Source organism: Patella vulgata, chromosome 2 (genome assembly GCF_932274485.2).
Source record: "Patella vulgata chromosome 2, xgPatVulg1.2, whole genome shotgun sequence".
Lineage (NCBI taxonomy): Eukaryota > Metazoa > Mollusca > Gastropoda > Patellidae > Patella > Patella vulgata.
The window spans coordinates 77,413,096-77,433,969 of record NC_065880.2 but is presented as its reverse complement, the minus strand read 5'-3'; the positions used below and the strand labels follow the sequence as shown (position 1 = coordinate 77,433,969).

The window sequence follows — 20,874 nt, the reverse complement described above, 5'->3', positions numbered from 1 at the left end:
GTATTTTATTTATTGCATGCATCTGTTGCTTAGTGCAGTGTTAAATTAAACTTTATGATTTATTCTTATTAGCTCAGATATTTTCTCCTTGCTGGTTTTCTCAATATATGTGTCCTTTGCCTTTCGTAGGAAGCAGCATATTATTAAAATGGGTTTTGTTGTACATCAGGGTTTCTGACACACCTTTTGGAACACAATACGTTCTGAGGTAGAAAGTTCATTTTTGGCTTCGGCTAAGCAGAGATAAAGAACTTGATTTATCAATGTTTTGTAACAGAATGAATAATATTCTAATTGATTAAGAGTGATATGAAACATGGGTGGATAGTTTCATTGCATTTTTATAATGACTAAGTTCGATCATAGAGTGTCATCTATTTATTTTGGCTTGTTATTATATTCTGTAGATATATTATCTTTGTTATTATTATTATATTCTGTTAGTATTATTTTTGTTATTATTATTATATTCTGTTGGTATTATTTTGGTTGTTTTTATGTTATTATTTGTGTTATTATATTCTGTTTTTATTTTTGTTATTATATTCTGTTAATATCTTTTGTTATTATTTTGCTGATATTTCAGTCTACCGGTGCAGATGAACCGCAAGGTAGTTTATTGTTTATATATCTTTTTTTCTTTAGTTGTTTGTATCTTGGGAGCCACGGTGGCTCAGTGAGTAAGACGTTGGCTCACTAAACATCCTATGTTTGATTCCGGTGTTTTCCAGCTTTGTTCCCCCTTGTCAGTGTTGCAGAACGGAGGTTTCGTATGCAGATTGGCATGCACATAAAAGAATCCTAGGCAGTTGGAATTCGCAGTTGGAATTACCTCATAGCACACTGTATGGCGTATGCCCCTCTTCATTAGTGACTGTGAAGTCTGAGCCGAGCAAGACGATAAACCCCATCATTAGTTTGCATGTTTTTCATTCAACTAAATTCACTTTGATATATCATAACTTGTTTCTTATTTATTTTAACAAAGCTTAATTACCATCTGATTTTCAGAAATCTTAAATACTATATGACCATATTTTTATGTGTTTGTTTTAGTTATGTGTAAGACCTCCGACGTGACTGAATTTATCCAACAGTATCACCCACAAGCTAGACTAATAGAAGAAGTAGGAACAGAGATGCACTTCAAATTGCCAAAGATATCTACAGAAAATACATCCTGGGCTCAATTCTTTGACGAACTAGACAGACGTCAAGAACAGCTACATGTATCGAGTTATGGTGTATCTGATACAACCCTAGAAGAGGTTAGATTCCGTTACGATAATTATTGTTAAATGTTTTGGTGATAAAAAAACGGATAGCCCTGGGTAGAGAGAGTGGCAACCATACTCCTTTTCGTACAAGTGGGGAATCAAAATCACGCCACTTGACAGGTGTTAAACCATTAGGACACCCCACCCCCACCCCCCACCCCCATCCGCGTGTTTGGAGAAGAAGAAAGAAAATGTGTTATTTACAAATAATATAAATAAAGCGGAATTTAACGTCCTTCTTTTCTGCATCAACTTTATCTTGACGAATCAACCAAACCCATATAAAATTATGTGTTTGCCAACTTTTGATCACAAATTTTTGAATATATATTATGTAGGTGTTCCTAAAAGTAACAACATTAGTTGATAATGGACAGGAAATAAACAGTAGAACTCTACAAGATGATTTCACAGGAAAACGACTTCGATCTGGTACAGAATCAACAGATAGTGAAACAGCATCACAAGGCAGCGCAGGTAGATTTTCTATTATAATATTTACAAATATACTAATAATGATAATAGTATGTACATTTGTGCTAGTATGCATGCATGCTAAAGGACATTACTGGTATGTGCAATGTGTCATTCGTATATTATTGAAATGCACATGTGGGATAATGTCTACATATTTGAAGTTGTTTATAATGTCTGAGGGCTGTATCAATATTTGTTGCTCGAGACCATTTAGCAACAGGGATATATATTCCATTTACAGCAATAAATATTCAGGAAAAAAAAAGGTACATGGTGAGGAAGAAAAGGTACATGTCATAAAAAAAAAATATCTTTTAACTTCAAATATGACAACGGATATTATTTACCGCACTTGGATTAAGGTGGAGTGGGGGGTAGTGTCAACATAAGGCATATAGAGGAAGAAAAGATACATTGAGGAATAATATATACACCCCTCTTAAGCTAGTAATAATTTTATATAAAATGCAGTACTGGAACATAGTAGAGAGAGAGAATGGGGTTTAACGTCCACTCGACACAAACTAGGTCATTTCGGGACTAACATATGGTTTAATTTTATTTCAATAATTCGCTTGCGCGTAGGGGTCTTTAGCAGTGGGAGGAAACCGAAGGACCCGGAGAAAACCCACGAGGTTGGACAGGCGACCCTACTCCTTGCCACGTACAACCGGGGATTCGAAACCACGCCAGTTGACTCAATGACAGACTTCATGATACAGCGCGCGCACGCTAACCATTCAGCCATCCAACCCCCCGGAACATAGTAGAGTCAGAATAATTCTAAGTAATAAAATGACTCTGTTTTCTTCATTATATTAATGAATTTATGTTGTATATACAGTAGAATCATTCCATCCAATGACATTAGAAGGTATCTTCTTTCTCATAAGATCCATTTTTCCCTTTTGCTTAACCTTCCCGTTGTATGTTGTGATGGGAGCAAATTCTTTTGCATAGTTACATATTTTTATTTCTAATATTTTATCCAGGGTTTAGTGGCATATTGATTGTTATTAACTTTAAGATCCCAGGAGATATGGTTTATTTGCCACCATGATACTAATGAATATATTTTATTTATTTATTTATTTATTTATTTATTTTTTTATTTATTTTTATTTATTTATTTATTTATTTATTTATTTATATATTTATTTTTAATTTTATTTTTAATTTTAATTTTAATTTTAATTTATTTTAATTTTATTTATTGAAAGTCTTGAAATGATATAAATTCCCTGTTTACATTTGGATTATGTTTGATAAATAGAATAAAAACATCTAGGATTTGATGATTTCCCGATTTTGAGGAAGAAAGCCAAATGTCATCTCCTGTTTGTGTCTCTGGGACTTCAGACCATGCCATTTAAACTATGAATTTAAAATAACTATTATATTTAATGCAGCATGTTCTCTTATCCTTTTGTTATGTACGATACTTTAATGTGTGACCTGTATCAACAAATTATCCTATGTAAGAAAATGTGATATTTTGCCTATTGAAATGATGTGTGACTCTAGTGACTATGTACTACCCCAGAATGACTTGTATATCTTGTATGAACCTAGTTACACAGTCCTCCCGTCAAAATGCTTTTTTTTTCTATTTACCGGTAACATATTTTTTTCAGTTTGCCTTTCAAACCAGTTTTTCCTCAAACCATGTTCCTTTTCAAATCACAAATATACATTTAACATAATATCCCAAAATCTCCATCCTGTTTTATTAACTTTAACAAATGTTTTTTTTTTATTTAAAGTAGCTAAGTCTCTAACTCAATATCATCCAAAATCTTCGACATTGAAAACACGATTTATTTGTCGGTTTAAATCAACATTGATGTTGTGATCTTAACCGGAAAAGATGGTCTTATTACATTATTGTATGCGTTGCGACCCATTTCTGTCAATTTCTAGGTCCAAAATATTAGCGACTTAGCTCCTTTAAAGTAAGATATGATCTATATTTCCTTGAGGCTGAGGAAATTATTTTAATACTGCATTTACAGGCACTTTCAAGTTTATTTCGAATTAACCAATGTGCATGTAAATGAGTTACCTAATGTAAATTGAGTTAACTAATCTACATATAAATGAGTTAACTAATGTAAATTAAGTGAGGGTTAATGTCTTGCCTTTCTGCACTTTCCAGGCTAATGAAGACAGTATGTCATGTAAATGAGATAATTTATGTAAATGAGTTAACTAATTATGTACATGCAAAATGAGTTAACTAATGTACATGTAAAATGAGTTAATTAATGTACATGCAAACAGATGTATGATATTTTGTGTATTGTATTTTAGATTCCACTCTGTTGTCAATGGGTAAAAATCAACTGAAATCTGGCTTTTCATTAAGCATGCAACAATATGGAGCTCTATTGGTAAAACGATTTCATCATTGTCGACGTGATTGGAGAATGATTGTATCAGCTTTGATATTACCTGTTCTGTTTTTCCTGGCTGGTGTTGGATTCTCTGCCATGAAACCTGATAATCATAACATGCCAAGTAGAATAATGACTCCAGCTTTATATGGTCCTGATACCCACATGTTCTTAAAGTAAGATAAATTTATTGTTTAATGTTTTAACCATCATCATCATCATCATCATCATCATCATCTCTATAGCAGGGTGTTGGGTGGCGGATTGGTTTAATAACATGTGCATGTTAGATCAGAAGGTCTGTCATTGAGACGTTTTGATTCCTGCCTTGTATGTGACAAGGAGTAGGGTTTCCAGGTCTTCTGGTTTCCTCCCACTGATAAAGACCCCCATTCGCAACTAAACTATTGAAATAAAATTGCACCATATGTTAGTCCCAAAATTGCCTAATTTGTGTCGAGTGGATGTTAAACCCCATTTCTCTCTGTCTCTGTAATGGACAGACTTATATTCTAGTTAGAGTTAACACTATAATAGTATTAATGTTGGATTATTTGTGTATTTTGTAGAGACAGTATTCAAAATGCATTCAGTGAGAAATTAACAAGAACTCTGATAGAATCACCAGGAGTTGGTACTACATGTATGAATGGTTTCAGACCCAAGTAAGTAGAGAATTCTATTGATAAATCACGCATGCACATTGTATGGCGTATGTCCACCTTCATTAGCTGTGAGCTGGTGAAGAAAAGTATGATGTTAAACCCCATTTAATTGCATTTCATAATTTCGTGAAAGTTGAATCTATAAAAAAAAGCACCAGAATTGATTTGATTACATTCAGCATTAACAAAGTTTTGGGGAATTGAAATTGTATCCCATCACCAAGATACATTGTATAATCTGATTGATTTCTTCTGTTATTTAGTCATTCGGATAGCACGAAAAACCAAGGTCCCATATACACATTAGCGTGCATATAAAAGATCCCTTGGCAGTTAGAATTTGATGTAAGAGTAGGCCGTAGTGCTGCTGTCCGGGCAAAATTTCCCTCACAACACACTGTATGGGGTATACCCGTCTTCATTAGCTCAATCAGAGCAGAAAAGTAGGACGTTAAATCCCATTTCATTTCTTGGGATATTAGAACAAGAAAAAACATTCTGCTTCAATGTTTTGTAACAGGCCTGATTTCAGTTCACCATATCTTTGATGCTGAATGGAATTGAACCTTTTCTGATATACTTTTTATAGGTTCAACTTTCATGATATTGTAGTTTTCAACGAATTAACAATCCCTTAAATAGTATCAATAATTTCTTGCTTTATGATATATCTTCCCATAGAGTAAATATTACATTCATATGACTTCATTCTTTATCCATGATAAATCACACTATTTCCCTATTGTTTTTTTCCAAGATATTGCATGTTTGTGCCAATTCTTTATCTATTAAAAACTCAATGATAAATGAAACTATTTTCCTATTTCTTTTTTTCAGGGAGTTTACATGTTTATCCCCTGATGAATTAAATCATGTGTTTGTTTCGTCTAATGATACATTACCATCGTGTAAATGTGAGAACTTTAAACAGATATGTGATGGTAAAACGGACGTTCTTCCACCTGGTGAATTGACAATGCAGACATCTGATGTGCTACAGAAACTTGATGGTTATAACGTCAATAATTATCTACTCAACTCCTTCCATGAATTTGTTGAAAAACGGTAAGTTATGGACATCTTTCTTTCTCTAGCTTGAGGTTTACGTCTACTTCCATCGAGGGGGGTATAGCAGTTGTCCCAATATAGTATGTGCAGGGGGACCGCAACACACACAAACAATTACACAAGACAAACCTATTGGCAGGAGGGGATCACATGGCTAAGTGGGTAAGAGGCTGGCTCGCTAGCCTGGAGGTCGGGTGTTCGATCCCTACATTGGCCGAGAAAGTTCATCCAGATTTTCCGGCATGGTTTCCCCTTGTCAGTGATGCAGGACGGAGGGCCTGACAAGGACAGGTGTCAAGACGTTCGGATGGGACGAAAAACCGAGGTCCCGTGTACATATTGGCGTGCACGTAAAAGATCCCTTGGCAGTTGGAATTTGATATAAGAGTAGGCCGTAGCGCTGCTGCCCGGGCAAAATTTCCCTCATAGCACACTGTATGGCGTATGCCCGTCTTCATTAGCCCAGTTTAGGAGCAGAACAGTAGGACGTTAAACCCCATTTATTTCATTTAATTTCCTACTGGCAGGACACAATATACAGACACCACAAAAAACAAACACACATATATCAGATCAAGTGAATGGACCCATGGGCTAGCCATTAGTATCCACTTTTCTGTACAGTCCCGGACCTGTAGTGATTGTACCCTGCCTTTTGGAGAACGCGGGGGATTATTAAAATATGTTTTTCAGTCTGTCCATCACACTTTTTGGAACACAATAACGTTTGGTAAAGATCTTGACTGAGTGCAATGATGAGCATTGTCCCTATAGTGTAAGCAAAATTTGACAATATTAAATACAATACAGTATATGTTAAGTCTTGCTCTTTTCAGGTACTGTTAGTTGATGGTCAATACAATCTGATTAAAATACAGATCTATATTTCGTTTCGTTTTTTTGTCCTTTCAATGGCCTACACTACATGAAGATCTGACAAGTTATAGCGATAGGTCACGTCAGGGGTCAAAAGACCGACTTATGACCCTATGACGTCAGACATTTGATTAACCAATCAGCATTGATGTTACTAGTGGATTACCCACAGTTCCGTGAAAAACACGCCTAAAGCTTGCTGTAACAGACCGTTTCATTGGCTTATCCCCGACACCATTCAGAACACGAGTTAAATAACAACTCTTCCAGATCCAAGTGTAGTAAAGACAAGTAAAACGAAATTTTGAACTATATAACGAAACGAAATAGAATCTGTGTTTTAACTAGATTGTGGTCAATATTAAATCTTTCTCTTCTAGAGGTACTGATAGTTTTTAGACAATAGTAAATATTTCTCTTCTGAATACCAATAGTTGATGGACAATATTAAATCTTTTCTCTTCTGAGGTACCAATAGTTGATGGACAATAGTAAATCTTTCTCTTCTGAATACCAATAGTTGATGGACAATATTAAATCTTTCTCTTCGGAGGTACCAATAGTTGGTAGACAATATTAAATTTTTCTCTTATGAGGTACCAATAGTTGGTAGACAATATTAAATCTTTCCCTTCTGAGGTACCAATAGTTGGTAGACAATAGTAAATCTTTCCCTTCTGAGGTACCAATAGTTGGTAGACAATAGTAAATCTTTCCCTTCTGAGGTACCAATAGTTGGTAGACAATAGTAAATCTTTTCCTTCTGGAGGTACCGGTAGTTGGTGGACAATATGGAACATCCAGTTCAATTTTGTAGTTTCATTCAAATCAACGAAAAAGAAAATATTGATTGTGTTTGTATTTTTATAGATATGGAGGTTGGACATTGGACAAATCTAATGAAGGTGATACAACTGTAACAGTATGGTTTAATAACAAAGGATATCATGCCATGCCATCATTTAGAAACGCCTACAGTAATATGCTACTCAGATCTAAAATATCTGGAAATAAAGCAGACTATGGTGAGTTTTTTGTTCTAATTTTTTTTATAATTATAATATTAGAATATGGGGAGGTCAGTAACACTCTGCTTGGCAAGAGGATAGATTTGTGTAGCTGCTTGATCAAAAACAGATGTTTGTTGAGAGAGTAGACAGATGTTTCAAGTTTCATGACCCTTTTTCAACATGTTGCAGTAGAAAGGGGGAGGTGGAACTTTTCTCTACTTTTCTATGAAGACTGCCTGTAGAAAGGGTCATTAGACCTGAAACGCTATGATTAAATTACCACTTTTTTCTACATAAAGTTTTTTTTATACTTCTATTAAGTGAGGACTATTCCATCTTCTATTGTAATATGTTAGAGACATTGAAATTTTATTGCAGTCAAAGTTTTCTGCTAAATATGGGAAAAATAAAATGATGAATGAAAATTTCATTATTTTGACATTGTATAAGAATGAGAATAATTGTTTTTTTTAATATTTCAGGAATTACCTTATACAATCACCCACTACCATTAACAACTGCTCCACTTACTGCGGAATCTATGTAAGTTACAAAATTAATCTAATAAAAAAACCTTTTGTATTGGATTATAGATAGACCGCAGACCAAATGCATTAGAATTTGATTGTGGTTAACCATTTTTGCCTAAATATTTAATATAATTACAATTCTGTTTTTTGTAAGTTGGAAAGTTCACAAGCTGCGAATTTTTATATTATTATGAACAAATGTTTTTTTTGGTTTTTTTGCAGGGCTGCGAATGCTGCTGATAGTGGAATAGCTATAGTAGTTTTAATGGCCTTCTCCTTTATACCAAGTGCTTTAATCTTGTTATCTATTGCCGAGAGATTAAACAGCGAGAAACAGATACAGTCAATTAGTGGTGTGGGACCATGCGTTTATTGGTTAGCTGCTTTTACATGGGATATGGTAAGTTGATGTGTTGGCCGAGAGAGAGATGATTAGGATTTTCTGGCGTTGTTCTCCCGTGTCAGTGATGCAGCACAGAGGGCCTGGCAAGGGACAACGTATAGTCATTTGGATTCAATGAAAAACCGAGGTCCTGTGTATACATTGGCTTGCACGTAAAAGAACCTTTGGCAGTTAAAATTAAAAACAAGTGTAGGCCATTGTGCTGCTATCCGGTCAAAATATCCCTCATAGCACACTGTATATTGTATACCCATCTTCATTAGCCCAGTTGGAGCAGAACAGTAGGATGTTAAACCTTATTTCATTTCAATTCTCTCATGACATGATGTAAATTGTGGACATGTCTCTTTAAATAGATAAAATGTGAGCTAGAAAAAAATGACCCATCGAATTGACATTCATAGACTTTCAGATCATTCAGATTGCACAATGAAACCAGGTTCACCCACATACTTCACATATGTGTTAAAGAACCCTTGAGTTGCTAGAAATGGATAAAATTTTCCTCATAGCACACTAAATGACATATTCCTAGCTTTATTAGCCCAAATCATGCCGAAAAGTAAACCCCATTTCATTTATTCCACTTTTTATCTTTTGAAAAAATAAGTAGAAATTTTGAAGATTGATTTTGATATTTGACGTAAAAGAATAATTTTGATATTTGATGTAACAGAATAATTTGGATATTTGAAGTACTAGAATAATTTTGATATCTGAAGTAATATATAAGTGAGAGAGAGAGAAATGGGGTTTAACGTCCACTCGACACAAACTAGGTCATTTGGGGACTAACATATGGTTTAAGTTTTATTTCAATAATTCGCTTGCGCGTAGGGGTTTTTAGCAGTGGGAGGAAACTGGAGGACCCAGAGAGGCTACCCTACTCCTTGTCACGTACAACCGGGGAATCAAAAACCCGCCAGTTGACTCAATGACAGACTGCATGATACAGCGTGCTCGTGCTGACCATTTGGCCATCCAACCCCCCTAATATATAAGTGTGTTTTATCGTAATTTATCTATGATATTTGGAGTAATATATTCGTGTACTTTATTGTAGTTTATCTATATGATATCTGTTGGTTTGGCTGTAGCCATTGTTGCTATAATACATCACGCAACCGAACATCCAGATGCCTTGTATATCAGAAGTAACCTTGGTGCTTTTGCAGTTCTACTCTCTTTATTCGGGTAAGTTCATTTCTTCTTAAATGTAGTCATTGTTTTTCTATATTTGTTTGGTGGGCTAGCAAAAGCTCTCCTTAATTTGCAAAATGTCAGCAGTACTTACAGAGTACAAGATTTAGAGTTATATAGCCAGGACTTCATTCTAAGCAACAGAAATAAAATGGGATTTAATGTCCTACTGTTCTCCTCCAACTGAGATAGTGAAGACGGGGAATTTTGCCCGGACAGCAATGCTATGGCCTACTCTTATTTCAAATTCCAACTACCTAGGGTTCTTTTACGTGCACACCAATGTGTACAAAGGGGCTTGTTTTTTTGTATCATCCGATAGACTATACTAAGCTAAATAAAGAGTTGCACAATTAAACAGTGACTTTGACCATTTGTCAGTGATATAAAATAAAATATGGAAATTATGGGGAGCGATTGCTTGACAAAACACTTTCCTGAATCGAGATTCTGAGGTTCAAGAAATGATGTTACTATAAAAGAAAAGATATTGATATGTATTTAAATTTATGCAACTCCACAGGTAAATTATTTTTATAACTTATTAATAGATAGGATTAAGTATAGAATTTTATCATTTATGCCTTCACCCCCCCCCCCCCCCAAAATAATAATATACCGGGTTTCATACTTTTTTATGATTTTTATTTTGTAGATGGGCTATAATACCAATAATGTATTCAACATTACGATTATTTAAGAGTGGATCCGCAGCATATCTTGTGTTATTCTGTATTAACATGTTTATAGGAACAATAACAGTTGTAACCGTTCTTTGTCTCTTCCTCTTCAAGGACCAATATGTAAGTTTATGTTCTTTTATATTTTGACCTTTGATGATAAAAAAGAATATCTTAAAGTAATATTTCCCAACCTAGGGAAATTCCAGCAGTTTTAAAAGTCCTAAATGGATAATTAAATTTTGTCTTAAATACGAGATATAAGGATCCCATATTTTCATGGCAAGATAATATCATCAATATCGATTGCAGTGGACTAATATTGAATTCTAATTTGTCTTATTAATTTTGAATATTATGGAAAATGTTTAGTTTCATGTTTAGCTCCTTTGAGATTATCAGTCAGGGGAAATTCCACAAAGTTTTAAAAGTGTTTGAAATAGATAATTTATATTTTTATTACAGGCAGTTGAACGGGCACTTGAGGTAGTGAAACATGTATTCCTGATCTTCCCACAATATTGTTTATGTCAAGGTCTCATTGATCTAACTACCAATACCGTCAAGTATAATATCTTCTTACGATTTGGTGATGATGTTTATAAAGACCCATTTAGTTTGGAAATGCTAGGGTATAATATGATTGCTCTCGCTCTGCAAGGAATCGTCTTCTTCATACTGACATTGGTCATTGAAATCAAACGCAACACATCAGACAGGTAATCAATTTCTTTCCTGGTTATCTGAATTACACCACAGTGGCGCTGATCAGTGAGCAAGATGTTGGCTCAGGAGGTCGATCCATGTGTCAGTCGAGAAAATTCTCTGGATTTTCCAGCCAGACTTCCCTCGTCATTGGTGCAGGACTTGGGAATCGGCAAGGAACATCATCTAGTCTTTCGAATGTGACGAAAATCCAAGGTCCAGCGGGCAGTTTCCCCCCTCATATTGCACAGTTGGAACTGATTAAAACTAATTTAACAAGATAAACAAATTCTTCAATGTATTCTTTAATTGAGGGTAGCACTTGAACGAGGGACACATAGAAATGTTGATCTGAGTAGCTGAAATCATTATCGTTAGTTAGATTATAGAAACCAGGGCTTGCCACGAGACGCGAGTAATTACTCGCGCGCACGCTACGCTCGCGTAAAACCAAATTTACATGAGTGATTAAGTACTCGCGCAAATATAAAAAATAATTTAATCAGAAATAATTGAATATCGTAATATAAAAAGCCGTAAACAATTCGTATGCCTTCATATCGATGCACTATTGCGCACGCGGCGTGTCTTTCCAGTGCCAACTGTTGTTACTAAAAATACTTTGAGACGCGTACTGCCAGGCGGTTTTTAAGCGGATGTCCTTTGCCGTGTCTGGATAATCAAACATTGAGCGGATGTTGTCGTTTCTATTAATAGCAATTCTTTCGATCCCGCATCTTTTCTGCAAATTGATGGGATTGAAATTGTTTTGCCTGTTCTTTTACCTTTCTAAGCTTTACCTGAATCCCCTCAGCACGCCAACGATGGCAAAGGGAAGCCCAGTTTCTCTTGCAACGTTCTTGTCATGGGAAGACGATATACAGATATTTTTTTTTGCCAAGGAAATAAAAGAGTATGCATTGTCATTGTGTGTGAAACAGCTTTATTCAACGTCCGCTTCCACCGAAGTGACAAGAGCATTGCCATTAGGCTCATGAAATTTAAATGGCTACTCACGCACATCATTCTGCATGAGTAAATATATGTACTCGCCTCACTCGCGCAAGTCTATATTTGCGTGAGTAGTCATCTACTCGCCTCCAATTTGCTTGTGGCAAGCCCTGGAAACTGGTCAAGCTTCTACTTTTAACAAATTGCTTTGAGTAAAAAACTTACATATTGTTGTTAAAATGATTATTAGCATGGTATGACTATAGTAGATTATTGCATAGTATGACTGTAGTAGATTATTACATGATATGACCATAAACATTGATTATTGAAATGAAATGGGGTTTAACGTCCTACTGTTCTGCTCCTATACTGGGCTAATGAAGACGGGCATACGCCATACAGTGTGCTATGAGGGAAATTTTGCCCGAGCAGCGGCACTATCGCCTAATCTTATATCGAATTCCAACTGCCAAGGGATCTTTTACGTGCATTCTAATGTATACATGGGACCTCGGTTTTTCGTCTCATCCGAAGGACTAGACAGCTGTCCTTGTCAGGCCCTCCGTTCTGCACCACTGACAAGGGGAAACCACGTCGGAAAATCAGGATGAACTTTCTCGGCCAATGCAGGGATCAAACACCCGACCTCCAGGCTAGCGAGCAAGCGTCTTAACCACCTAGCCACCGTGGCTCCCTTGATTATTGAATGGTATGACTGTAGTAGATTATTGCATAGTATGACTATAGATGATTATCATATGATATGACCATAAACATTGATTATTGCATGATATGACTATAAACAATGATTATTACATGGTATAACTATAAACATAGGTTATTGCACGGTGTGACTATAGCTGATATTACATAGTGTGACTTTAAACTTGAGTCATTGCATGGTATGACTATAGTTGATTATTACATGGTATGATAATAGACATTAATTATTACATGGTATGACTATAAACATGGGTTATTGCATGGTATGACTATAGAAGATTATAACATGATGTGACTTTAAACATGACTATAGAAGTATTATATTATATTTCAGAGTACCACGTAGTATGTTATCAGATTATACTAAAGAAGAAGATGTTGACATGGAAGCTAGAAGAATACAACAAGAACATGATGATGTCCTAGTAGTTAATAAACTATCCAAGGTACACACTTATTCCTGTCAATGGCCATTACTCTTCACAGATTTTAATGTTTAAAAATGGTTCAATTATGTTTGTTATCTCTAAAGATATCTTGAATTTAAAATTCCCGCAACATTCAGCATATTTTGCAGGTGATATTAACAAACCACCACCATCCAAACCAACAATTTGACTGAAATGTTCAGCATATTCCATTTATATCCACTAGTTTTTAACTATTATAGTGAGAACTGCCAGCTCTTTATCTAATCTCCCATAATGTATCTTTTAATAAAGTCTGTTCTTAAATTTTTGCAGGTATTCAGAAGTGGATTCAGAAAGATTCTAGCTGTTGACAATGTCAGTTTTGGTGTACACAGAGGAGAGGTTTGTTTTTCTTAATGTTTTTATTTTAAGAAACATGATTTATATATCCTGAAGTGATATTTTAAAAAAAAAAAAAAATTATATATCTAAATGTATATCGATCACCAGGCGCATTTGTTGGAGGTTGAGGGTAACAACTGAATCGTGGATTGGCCTTATATTTGTATATATTATTGCTATTTAATTTCCTTTGGAGTTTGGAATTCCTCTCCTGACTAAAATTATTTCCATTAGATTTTAAATTCCTTCCCAGCAGGGAGCCAACTGATTCCTGTTTAAGAATAACTGATTTAGCTTCACTGTATCACATTTGGATTTAAAACAGATTATACATAATTGAGAATGAATTGGGTTTTTTTTTTCAGTGTTTTGGTTTATTGGGTATAAATGGAGCAGGTAAAACCACGACATTCCGTATGTTAACAGGTGATCTAAATCCATCTAAAGGTTTCGCATTACTCAACGGAGAAAGGTAACATTAATTACTTCCTTCCACTATAGTTTAGTTTGAATAAATCTCCAAGTTATGGGGTTTAATGTCCTACTTTTCTGTGGGTCGTCCGGTTTCCTCCCACTGCTAAAGACCCCTACTAGCTAACAAATTATTGAAATAAAAATTGAACCATGTGTTAGTCCCGAAATGACCTAGTTTGTGTCGAGTGGACGTTAAACCCCATTTCTCTCTCTCTTTCTCTCTCCCTACTTTTCTGCACCTACTAGTCCCGAAATGACCTAGTTTGTGTTGAGTGGATGTTAAACCCTATTTCTCTCTCTCTCTCCATGTATTACCAATAAGGAGGATAATGACTTCTAATGATCAATTCACAGACATTGCTGTCTCCCAAAAATTATTTGAAATATGCATATCTTCGATTATTTGGCTAAAACGTCTACAAATTATTATTGGACAGGAGAGATGGGTGATAATCAATTCTGCTGATACACAACCTGAATTGATTGTTTTCTTTTGAATTGTGTTTTTAATTATTTATTTGATGAAAAACCTAGGTCTGTGTACACATTGGCGTGCACGTAAAAGATTCATTGACAGTTGGATTCAAAATAAGAATAGGCCGTAGAGCCACTGTCCAATCAAAATTTCCCTTATAGCACTTTGAATGACGGATGCCCGTCTCTGTCAGTCCAGTCGGTGCAGAAAAGTAGGATGTTAAACCCCATTTCCTTTTCATATTAAGTGTGTTTTATTTGATTGATATTTTATGTTATACGTGTTTTATTAATTTCGTATTTGTTTATAATGTGTTATATTTATTTGGTATTTGTTTATAATGTGTTATATTTTTTTGGTATTTGTTTATAATGTGTTATATTTATTTGGTATTTGTTTATAATGTGTTATATTTATTTGGTATTTGTGTATAATGTGTTATATTTATTTGACCTTTGAATTAAATGTATTTGGTATCTGTATTAAATGTGTTTCATTTATTTGATATTTATATTAATTGTATTTTATTTATTTGATATTTATATTAAACAGTTTATGTGGAAGTAATAGTAAAGATAGTGTTAAACGTGATATTGGTTATTGTCCACAATATGGTGGTTTAGATGATTACCTTACTGCTGAAGAACTTCTATTATGTTACGCTAGACTTAAAGGTTTATCAGGACAGTTGGCTAGTAATGTAAGTAATATTGTATCACACAGTGAAAATTTTTAGTAAGTTTATAGGGGGGGGGGGGTAGATGGCTGAATGGTTAGCATGAGCGTGCTGTATCATAGGGTCTGTCATTGAGTTAACTGGACTAGTTTTAATACCCCGGTTGTACGTGACAAAGAGTTGGGTTGCCTGACCAGTCTCATGGTTTTTCTCGGAGTCCTCAGGTTTCCTCCCACTGCTAAAGACCCCAACGCGCATGTGAATTATTGAAATAAAATTGAACCATATGTTAGCCCCTGGTATGTGTCAAGTGGACGTTAAACCCCATTTCTCTCTTTCTCTCTCTAGTAATTATTACACATGCACAGAGCATGTTACCAACCAGGGTAATGAAATGAAATGGGGTTTAACTTCCTAGTCTGCTTCTACTAGACTACTGAAGACAGGCATGTCATGCAGTGTGCTATGAGAAACATTTTGCCTGAACAGCGGCACTATGACCTACTCTTATTTTGAATTTCAACTGTCAAGGGTTCTTTTACGTGCATACCAATGTGTGCAAGGGACCTCGTCAGGAGCTCTGTCCAACACCACTGACAAGGGGGAACCAAGCCGGTAAATCCCAATGAAATTTTTTGGCCAACCAAGGAATCAAACACAGGACGTCCAGGTTAGCGTGCTTTGACGTTAAACCTGCATTTCATTTCATTCCATTTGGTCTTACTGTGTTGAAATAATACACTATCGGTTATATCATGACACTGGCTATATCTATGGAGGTAAAATTTTAAATGTAGGCAGACTGTCACCACACAAAAAAAATATATACTCCTAAAATCTAAAGAAATCGACAAATTTATATTTTTGAGCCAGATCAAAGAGAAAATGAAATTTTAAATGCTAATGTTAGCTATTGGTTAATGAAAGATATAATAATTATTTCAGGCTGTGAAGGATTTGATATCAAGATTAGGTTTACGAGAATATTGCAATAAACCTATCAAAACTTGCAGTGGTGGAACTAAACGTAAAGTATCACTAGCTGTAGCTATGATTGGTGAGCCGGACATACTCGTGTTGGTAAGTTTATTTGTTAATAATCTTATGTATTTGGGTGGCCACACCATACATAAACAGTTACACAAGACAAACCTACAGACAGGACACATTATACACAGATACAACAAACAATAATATCAGGTGAATATAGCCTGAGATGAAGTTATGACTGTTTGAAGATGTAGTATAGATGGTTTATTATTGTAGCAACAGTATTTTACAAAGTCTAAATTATACATTTTATTGTTAAATTTACCGCCTTCTAAGCCATTTAAATCTCGACCATCAGATGTTCTAGAGACTTGCTTATAGCTTCTCATGTGAATAAATGTCTAAATAATAGTTTATGTAGCATTTGGAGCCAAAATAAAAACCTGAAAATGGCAGATTTAGCTCTTACATACTACATCTTTAATGTTCTTTCTCAATGTTGTTCAATATATCGGGACAAGTTAACAAAAAAGAAATATCAACTTTTAATAAGTGATGATTTTGTTTATACTACAGGGGAACCTCTTGACGTCTATACTAATATTTGTGACTGTTGTTTACCTGTTTGTCTCTCTGTTCAGAGTTGGCAGCTACACTAGGGCTGTCCTGAGGCTGAAATTTGGTGTATAAGGGTAGCTCGGACCGAGGAGTAACATAGGTTACGTAGCGTTGGCCTACCGCTTCCAGTTTCAGAGTTCCTGGCTAATAAGACTGATAAAGAGAAAATGATCATGTTGTTTCAGCACCATTGTCTATAAAACTGATGTTGATTTTTGTTTTACAGGATGAACCTACTACTGGTATGGATCCTGCTACTCGACGTTTGGCATGGAAGACAATATCCAAGGCAACCAGATCAGGACAAGCTGTTGTTCTTACATCACACAGGTATGTAATACATTGTCTTAAATACAACTCTAGTTTCAAAATCAAACTTTCTTCTTTAAAATCTGATTCAATCCAAGCCAGGAGGTTGACTAGCATTGGTATATTGATTTTTTTTTTTTATTAAATGTTAAAGATACATTATTGAAGATTAGATAAAGAGGGTGCAATTCTCTCTATAATAATAAAAAACTAGATGATGTAAATGGAATATGCTGATATTTTAATGGGTTTTGCTTCACTCTAAGCCAAGAAAACCTTATTTTAAAATCTCTTTAGCCTTGATTGTCATTGTTACCACTGTCCTGATAACTAACAAAGTCTCGAATAGCCATTTTTGGCATTTAATCATCAACGGACGTTGCTAAACCTGTCTATTGCAGGTCTTTCTTTAGGCCTGAAATGTTATCTAAATTATTAATTAGACATTAATTAACCTATCCAGACTATAATCAACTCTAGATGGCAATTGGCAACGCTAGCCTGCGATCTTTAGTAGATTGTGAGTCGATTTGCTGCATAAATTTACTTCACGATTTAACGATTAAATGGATAATCGAGACTATGCTGTTTATCGTACTGACTTTAGTAATGATGATCAAGGCTAGGCAGAAATTCAGTCGCTTTGTTGTCGGTTCATAGTGGATCAGTTTGAATGAAATTTTCAGCAAATTGCCTTTACATTATCTGGTTTTTAACTATTATAGTGAGAACTGCCAACTCGTTATCGAATCTTCCATAATGTATCTTTAAATAATCAATCTGAGTACATAATTAGCATGGATTAAGACGTGAGACATATGATAATTTAGTGTAAAATACAATGATGAATCATTATGTTAAGTGAGTATATTATAAATATTTGCTATTTTATGATTTTAGTATGGATGAATGTGATCATCTGTGTGCACGGTTAGCTATCATGGTTAACGGTCAATTAAAATGTCTAGGAAGTCCACAACATTTGAAAAACAAGTAAGTCTATCATTTGTTTATATTATTCTGATTTTATTGTTGCTATTTTAATAACATGAAAAGGGGTTGTAATGTCCTAATAAAATCTGGCGTACACCATGCTGTGGGCCATGAGGAAAAATGGTTTAATTGTGTGCACTTTAGGTCATATGGTCTGTCGTTGAGTAAAGTGGCATGGTTGCAATACCAAGCTTGTACATGACAAGGAGTAGAGTTGCCTGCCCAACCCTGTATGTTTTCTTTAGGTCCTCTGGTTTCCTCCCAATGCTAAAGACCGTAGCAGCATATGTTAGTCCCAAAATGACCTTTTCATGTTGAATGACGCTAAACCCCATTTCTCTCTCTGTCACATTTTTATGGATTTTTACTGTCCAAGGTATCTGATTAAAAAGAAATGAAATGTGGTTTAACGTCCTACTTTTCTGCACCGACTGGGCTAATGAAGACAGACATATGCTGTGCAGTGTGCTTTGAGGGAAATTACCACCTACTGCCAAGGGTTCTTTTTACGTGCACGCCAATGTGTACACAGGACCTAATACTAGACAGCTGTCCTTGTCAGGCCCTTCGTCCTGCACCACTGACAAGGGGGAACCCTGCCAAAAAAAATATGCAGAGGAACCTTCATGGCCAACACCGGAAGGGAACACGATACCTCCAGGCTAGCGAGCAAGATTTTACTCACTGAGCCACCACGGCTCCAAATAAAATACATTAATATGTAATTTTACATTAACGATATATATTTTATTTTCAAGGTTTGGTGATGGTTATATTGTAACGATACGTTTTTCGAGTCTGTCAAGCAACAAGCGAGCTCTAGAAGGAGAATTTATTTCAAGATTCCCCAACACTGTTGTAAAGGTTGGTAGAAAAACTAAACATATTATATCAATTTATTAGGTCATAGGAAAATCATTGAAAATCCTGTTGGGTTTGATTGTATAATCTGTGCTTTATACAACTTGTAATACAAGTTACATAATGAGACATTATTAGAATCAAGAAAGAAGCAGCCATAGTGCTTCAGTGGACACGGCGTTGGCTGAATAACCAGGAGGACTTGGATAGACCCTGGTGTTGACCGACAAAGTTCCTTTGGATTTTCGGCACAATTTCCCATTGCCAGTGGGTAATACGAAGGAGGGCATTGCAAGGAACTGTCTAAAGTCGTTCGTGCACATAAAAGAACCCTAAGTAGTTGAAATTCGACGAAGAGTAGGCAGAAACACGCTGTCCACACCCAATTGTCCTCATAGCACAATGCATGGCTTATAAATGAAATGAAATGGGGTTTAGTGTCCTTCTGTGCTCCGACTGGGCTAATGAAGATGGACATATACCATACAGTGTGCTATGAGAACAATTTTGCCCGAACAGCAGCGCTATGGCCTACTCTTATATCAAATTCCAACTGCCAAGGGATCTTTTACATGCACACCAATGTGTACACAGGACCTCGATTTTTCATCCCATCCAAACGACTATACATTGTCTTTTGCCAGGCCCTCTGTCCTGCACTATGGACAAGGGGAACCACGCCGGAAAATCCTGATAAACATCTTACTCACTTACCCACCGTGGCTCCCTGCATGACTGATAACTGTATTTACTAGCCTGTTGGTGCGGAAAAGTAGCACATAAAACCCTATTTCATTCCATGCAAGAAAACGCAATAACAAAACACTATATAAAAATTAAAAATGTTTAAAATCATGAAATCCAAATATGCCATGATAAATCAGATTTTTAAAAGTGTAATTTATTAAATTGGATAAAATTTTGGGTTTAAGATTCTTAAAAATGTTTGAATTGTGCCAGAATAATACAGATTTTTGAAAGTATAATTGATTAAATTTGAATAAATGTTTTGACTGGAGATTTATTATAAATATTACAGGAAGAAACACCAGAAGTTGTAGAAGTTAATATTCCACGAGGTTCTGGAAGTGTTGCTAAAATCTTTGATTTATTGGAAGCTACTCAAAATAGTCGTCAAATATTTGATTATTCTATTTCACAAACCACGCTTGATGAGGTTAGTATTTTCTTTCTTTGTATATCCGTAAATATTTCTTTAACCAGGATCACCTAGAGAATTTTGATGTGCTGCAGCAAGACAAATTATTTCTAATCCCTCTCCCCCCCCCCCCCCCCCAATCCCACCAAAACTGGTTTAAGGAATTGGGAGGGTTGGGTGCCCAAAGGGTTTAACGTGGGTGCGTGAAATCACAAGGTCTTTCACTGAGTCACGCAATGTGGTTTCGATTCCTCGCTTGTTCGTGACAAGGAGTAAGGTCACCTGTCTAACCTGTTGGGTTCTCTCAAGGTGCTTCAGTTTCCTCCCACTGCTAAAGATCACTACTCACAAGCCAATATTGCAATCAAATTGAGCCATATGTTAGTCCAGAAATGACCTAGTTTATGTGGAGTGCACATTAAACTCCATCTCTCTCTCAGTTGAAGGAATTAAGATCAATACAGAGGATTTCGAACTTTACCCCTGCATAATATCGAGGATAAATAGATATTTGTAGAGCCCTTGACACAGGTGGGAATTTAAATC

The 20,874-nt window shown here is 35.5% G+C and overlaps 1 protein-coding gene across 1 annotated transcript; it reads left to right on the top strand.

The window, feature by feature from the left end:
* The first annotated feature begins 591 nt into the window (after positions 1–591).
* Positions 592–20,413, top strand: LOC130010636 (glucosylceramide transporter ABCA12-like). The gene is made up of 22 exons (XM_056098381.1): positions 592–611; positions 1,057–1,268; positions 1,616–1,754; positions 2,599–2,628; positions 4,065–4,323; positions 4,717–4,812; positions 5,650–5,877; positions 7,627–7,781; positions 8,249–8,309; positions 8,519–8,696; positions 9,763–9,893; positions 10,555–10,702; positions 11,045–11,298; positions 13,296–13,407; positions 13,705–13,773; positions 14,139–14,245; positions 15,275–15,422; positions 16,344–16,478; positions 17,233–17,336; positions 18,216–18,308; positions 19,067–19,176; positions 20,394–20,413. The coding sequence occupies exons 2-22, from the start codon at positions 1,059–1,061 to the stop codon at positions 20,411–20,413; spliced, it is 2,787 nt and encodes a 928-aa protein (XP_055954356.1). The 5' UTR covers positions 592–611; positions 1,057–1,058.
* Positions 20,414–20,874: the final 461 nt, after the last annotated feature.

Bases quoted from the DNA above. Each gene is read 5' to 3' on its own strand.
- LOC130010636 (XM_056098381.1), top strand. From the start codon at position 1,059: ATGTGTAAGACCTCCGACGTGACTGAATTTATCCAACAGTATCACCCA. The intron at 4,324-4,716 runs GTAAGATAAATT...TGTATTTTGTAG, and splicing joins GATACCCACATGTTCTTAAA to AGACAGTATTCAAAATGCAT. The intron at 18,309-19,066 runs GTAAGTCTATCA...TTTATTTTCAAG, and splicing joins CCACAACATTTGAAAAACAA to GTTTGGTGATGGTTATATTG.